Source organism: Terrapene carolina, unplaced genomic scaffold, assembly GCF_002925995.2.
Source record: "Terrapene carolina triunguis isolate 2854851 unplaced genomic scaffold, T_m_triunguis-2.0 Scaffold714, whole genome shotgun sequence".
Lineage (NCBI taxonomy): Eukaryota > Metazoa > Chordata > Testudines > Emydidae > Terrapene > Terrapene triunguis.
Genome location: NW_020665065.1, coordinates 18,541,300 through 18,546,866, shown reverse-complemented (window position 1 = coordinate 18,546,866; position 5,567 = coordinate 18,541,300). Strand labels below are relative to the sequence as shown.

The following is a 5,567-nucleotide window of genomic DNA, read 5'->3' as shown; positions in this document are numbered from 1 at the left end:
GAGCTGAGTGCGTGGAGCTGAATGAGGACAGGGTTCTGGCCCTACAGGTCACAGAGGTCCAAGTCACCATGCAGGATCAGTGTTTGTCAGGTGCCCAGCGAGAGGCCAGGAATAACGTCAGGGTTGTTTTCTCTCCAGAAACACGACGGTCAGTTCACCATCATCCAGCTGGTGGGCATGCTGAGGGGCATTGGTGCCGGCATGAGATACCTCTCCGATTTGGGCTACGTGCACCGGGACCTGGCTGCCCGTAACGTTCTTGTTAACAGCAACTTGGTCTGCAAGGTGTCCGACTTCGGCCTGTCGAGAATCCTCGAGGATGATCCGGACGCTGCGTACACCACCACGGTACATTCTGCGCTTTCTCGGTGCTGAGTCCCAAAGAACAGCAGGCATGCCACGCAACCTTCAGGGAGAGAAATCACAGGCTGCAGCCAAGGAATGAAGGCTGGGAAGCTCAGCCTTACCTCCACCCTCTTGTGCTGATGCCCTGAAATATGGAGCCCTTTAGACCATTATACATTCTCTGACACTTCATATAATACAAACTCGCTTCTTACACAGCCGTACATGGAGGGAGTTACAGCGCAGTGTGAGCTGGCACCTTTCCCAGCCGGCTCTCAATTACAGTCCACACACTGTGCAGAGACCCGAATCACCCTCTTCTGGGGGGGGGCAGGTGTCAGATTAATCCTCCTCCCAATCTGGTTCTGGCCTCCGGGCTGCTCAGTTCATACCCTAGCTCCTCTCTCCTCCCATTTCCCGTGTAACTGGGGGAGGTAACAGCTCATCTGTCTCAGGGAGTTTCACACAAATGCTGCCACACTGTTACATACATACAGTCTCAGGCTTGGCCTGATGTTTTAATCTCAGTGAGATCAACAGAACAAGCTGAGTTTGAAGTAGATTGGTTCAGTAGTTTAAAAATTGTTTAAAGTTATGGAGTCCCATTGCTGGCTGGAGCAAAGGATTTCTTATTTTAGGAAGAGCTAGCAGTGACCCCCTAGATTTAGGTAACATAACATTTCTGGTATAGATGATTCTTGTGACCTTTTTTTGAGGAGCTCTCATCCTTCCATTATATGCTGCAGGCCTTTGACATTCCACCGGGGCAAAGCACCGGAGCTAGAGACGTGCCTTTTGCTTGTCCCATGAAATTCTGTTGAGGTTTGGCTGAGACAGAAACATAAAAATCACCATTTCCGTTCTCGGCCTGCATGGCTTAGCTTGCCAGACTAGTAACTCAGCACAAACATTCTAAGGACAAGCCCCAGCTTCCACCAGGGCGGCGGCAGCAGCAACTGCCCAGGGAGCTGCCAGAGCCCCCGGAGTGCTGGGAATGAGGACGAGAGCCGGACAAGGCTCCCACCCTGACCACACTCCTTCCCAGACCTGACATATGGGGTAGGAGCCCATCCCCCACTCCAGGGGCACCACATGGGGCAGGAGCCCATCGCTTCTTGGCATGGGACGGGGGAGAGAGCCCACCCCATTCCCCTCTGAGCTGGCAGCCTTCTCCTCATATAGCGGGTAATGTGGTCTAAGTATGTGTTACAATAATGGAAGTTCAGGGTTCAAATCCTGCTGGTGATGCATGATGTGATGGCGGAGTTGACACAATTATACATCACAAAATTTGTTTTTTCTTTTAAAGAAAATCTTGAAATTACAAACAAAAGCTATGTTAAATGAACATACATTAGATTAGAGAGACAAGGTGGGTGAGGTAATATCTTTTATTGGACCAACACAAGTCAATTACCTTGTCTCGCTAATATCCTGGGGCCAACACGGCTACAACAACACTGCAGACATAATTTAGGTCAGTGGTTCTCAACCAGGAGCACACGTACCCTTGGGCGTTCGCAGAGATCTTCCAGGGGGTACGTCAGCTCATCTAGAGATTTGCCTAGTTTTACAACAGGCCCCATAAAAAGCACTAGCAAAGTCAGGACAAACTAAAGTTTCATACGACTTGTTTGTACTGCTTTATATGCTATACACTGAAATGTAAGTACACTAGTTATAGTCCACTTGATTTATTTTATAATTATATGGTAAAAATGAGAAAGTAGCGATTTTTCCGTAATAGTGTGCTGGGCCACTTTGGTATTTTGATGTCTGATTTTGTAAGCAAGTTGTTTTTAAGCGAGGTGAAACTCGGGAGTGTGCAAGACAAATTAGAGGGGTACAGTAGTCTGGAAAGGTTAAGAGCCACTGATTTAGGTTACAAAGTCAAGCACGCAAAAATTAGGAAATGCCAAATTTACTGTTGCCTGCACATCAGTTTGACCCCCATTTCCATACGTAACCCACTGGTCAGCGCCACTCTGAGTTCCCCTCTGAGCCCGCTCCCCGTGGGTATGGGTCTCCTTTACAAATGCTAGCTCATGCTTTCAGCTCTGGAGGGTTTCCTGCTCCAGTCCCTGAAGGGTTGGCCGAGGTGATGGTTTGCATTCTGATAGTCTGTAGGAACATGGTCACATACTATATTTTCCATGGGACCCTGCCTCATTCGGTGCACAGGATGGACACACAAAGGTGTAGAATTAAGGCCACGTGTGTAACCGTAATGCTGACATTTCTTAACCTTTGGGTGCTCGACTTTGAAATCTAAACAGCGTTCTATTAACATAGATTGCATGTGTGCGTGTCTGGTCTTTCATGTCTACCTTAATCCACCCAACAGAGAAGTAAGAGGGAGAGCGAAAAGCCAAGGATCTCTGTGGTTGGCTGCTCCTTTCCCCGGGATAAACATGCATCCTCCAGTGTCTAATAATTTCTGGGCTTGTTCTCCCTGCTGGGCTTGCATGCGGGACACCCTGCAGCACCACACCAGACACCTTCAGGGCAGAGGCTGCGTTCCTCAGTGAGGTGTAGGGAGAATGGGCCCAGAGTCTAGGCTTTCAGGAGTCTAAACATGAGCCCACTCTCTGCCTTATTGTCTTCCTTATATCCAGCTCTCTGGGACACCTGCGGGTGGAGGCCTTCCACCAGCCGGGCTAAATTCTCGGTGCTTTCAGGTTCAGTCCTGCGTGCAAGCAAAACTCTCCGTACTCGGCCTTGGTGACACAACAAGATTATCCTGGCAGGGCTGGGATGTGTCACATGACACGAGCCCCGAGCTGGTCATTGGCCCTTGTCAATCCTGCTCCAATTTCCAGATCTCCCACCTGCCCCGTGCCCTTGCTTTGAATATATCGGGGGCACTCTAGGGTAGACTAGGACACGCTTTACCCAACACGGGCATTTGCCACTGAGTGAGTCACTAGCTGAGGGTTTCCAGATGTCCTGAGCAGACACACTCCACTCACCTTTGCTTCAGCAGCTGCTAGTGATGGGTGCACGTCCGGTCTCAAGCCCGCTGCAGGGGCAAGAAATGGTATTTAAAATTCAGCCCCTTTACCAAGGTTGAGGTCAGGTCATATCTGAAATTAACACATTTGCTCAGCATCAGCACCTGCCCAGAGTCTGGCGTTAGGAGCCAATCCCGTGTTCTCATGCTGCCATTACTAACTGCTCCAGAGTTACCCGGGACAGGATGGCAGGGCTGCATCTGCACTGGCAAAGCCAGGATACGTCGCTCAGCCTGGGAGTGCGCCCACGTAGCCAGGCCAGGGCTCAGCGTGTCTTCTGGCTAACCCTGTTCTGAGCTGGGGCAGCTGACACGGGGGTGGAAATGCCTGAACCCTGCCTACACTAGAGCGCCTGCTGTTGCTACCAGTGGTGAATTATGGGTCCCACTTTGCCAGTGCAGACAAGGCCCAGGAGAGGACGGAGCTGCTAACAATTCACGGGAGGGAGGAGGAACCACATGCCCTTCCCAGTTGGATGAGCTCCCCGGCCCAGCGAAAGGAAGGGAGACCATTTCCGTGCAGGCCCTGCAGTGCCGCTGGTGCCAGTCACCGAACCAGAAAGCTGGGGGGTGTTCTTAGGGGGTGGGTGGGGAGCTGCCTGTTCTAGGCTCAGTCTGTATAGCGCCACCAGCAGCGCTACACTGGGAAAGGCCCCGCCCGGGGTCCATTGGTTCTTAGGGCTGACGCTGTGTGGTACCCAGTGGCTGCGGGTTGGACCCTCAGCACCGCCAGAATGGAGAGCCCTGCCTCAGGGAACTAGGCTAAGCACGATCAGGCCTGGGAGCTTTTGGCTGGGAGACCCGGGAGACTCCATGGTGTATTCAGAGTCGGCGGGTCTCTGTAACAGACTGGGCGTGCTGGCAGTCACGGAGATGCCAATGGCAGGCTCCAGGCTGATGCAAGTGGACATCCCCCTGTTGCGGAGTGTGGGGGACTCAGGGCCCTGTACCCCCGTCTCCCTGCGATTCACCGTGACTCTCAGCCAGCCAGTAAAACGGAAGGTTTATTGGATAACAGGAACACAGTCTACAGCAGAGCTCATAGATACGACCAGGACCCCTCAATCAAGTCCTCTTGGGGAGCGTAGGGAGCTTAGACCCCAGTTTGGGGTTCCCTGCGTTGCGTCTCCCAGCCTAAAACTGAAGACGTCCCAAAACCCTCCAGCAGCCCTCTCCCTCCTCCCCCCTGCTCCTCTTCCTTTGTTCAGTCTCCCGGGCAGAAGGTGTCACTTCCCCCACCCCCCTTCCTGGCTCAGGTTACAGCTCAGGTAGCTCAATGTAACTCCCAGGCTACGTTCCCAGGTCAAATCTGCCCTGCTCCCTGCTCCGTCACATCTCTCCCCCCTTCGAGACTGAACTGAGCGGGGTCACTCTGCCCAGTGACCTGGGGAAGTTCAGGGCCCCCTCTCCGGGACAGCGCGTCCGCTATCAGGTTGGCACTTCCCTTCACATGGACCACGTCCATGTCATAACCCTGCAGGAGCAAGCTCCACCTCAGGAGCTTGGCGTTGGCTCCTTTCATCTGGTGCAGCCAGGTCAGGGGAGAGTGGTCGGTGTGCACGGTGAAGTGTCGCCCAAAGAGATATGGCTCTAGTCTCTTGAGGGCCCACACCATGGCCAGGCATTCCTTCTCGATGGCCGCGTAGTTCTGCTCCCGGGGTAGCAACTTCTTGCTCAGGTACACGATAGGGTGTCTCTCCCCCTTTTCATCCTCTTGCATTAACACCGCCCCCAGTCCCATGTCTGAGGCGTCGGTGAACACCAAAAAGGGCTTGTCAAAGTCTGGGTTTGCCAGAACTGGGCCACTGACCAGAGCCTCCTTCAGCGCCCGGAGCGCTTTCTGGCACTCCTCGGTCCAGACCACCTTGTCTGGCTTCCCCTTCTTGCACAGCTCAGTGATGGGGGCGGCTATGGCGCTAAAGTGGGGCACGAACCTTCGATAGTATCCCGCCATCCCAATAAAGGCTTGGACCTGCTTTTTGGTTTGGGGAGCGGGCCAGTCTCTGATCACTTCCACTTTGGCTGGTTCCGGCTTTAGGCAGCCGCTTCCCACCCGGTGACCTAGGTAGGATACTTCAGCCATCCCCACCTTGCACTTCTCAGCTTTTACGGTCAGCCCAGCATCCTGGAGTCGGTCCAGCACTTGTCTAACCTGGGACACATGGTCCTCCCAGGTCTGGCTAAAGACACAGATGTCGTCAATATACGCCAC

The 5,567-nt window shown here is 53.2% G+C and overlaps 1 protein-coding gene across 1 annotated transcript in view; it reads left to right on the top strand.

Annotated features, from left to right (window-relative positions):
* Window positions 1–5,567, top strand: part of EPHA8 (EPH receptor A8) — an 86,898-nt gene that overhangs the window by 76,957 nt on the left and 4,374 nt on the right. The window contains 1 exon segment of the mRNA XM_029913573.1: window positions 110–348. Within this exon segment, the coding sequence (XP_029769433.1) occupies window positions 110–348 (239 nt within the window).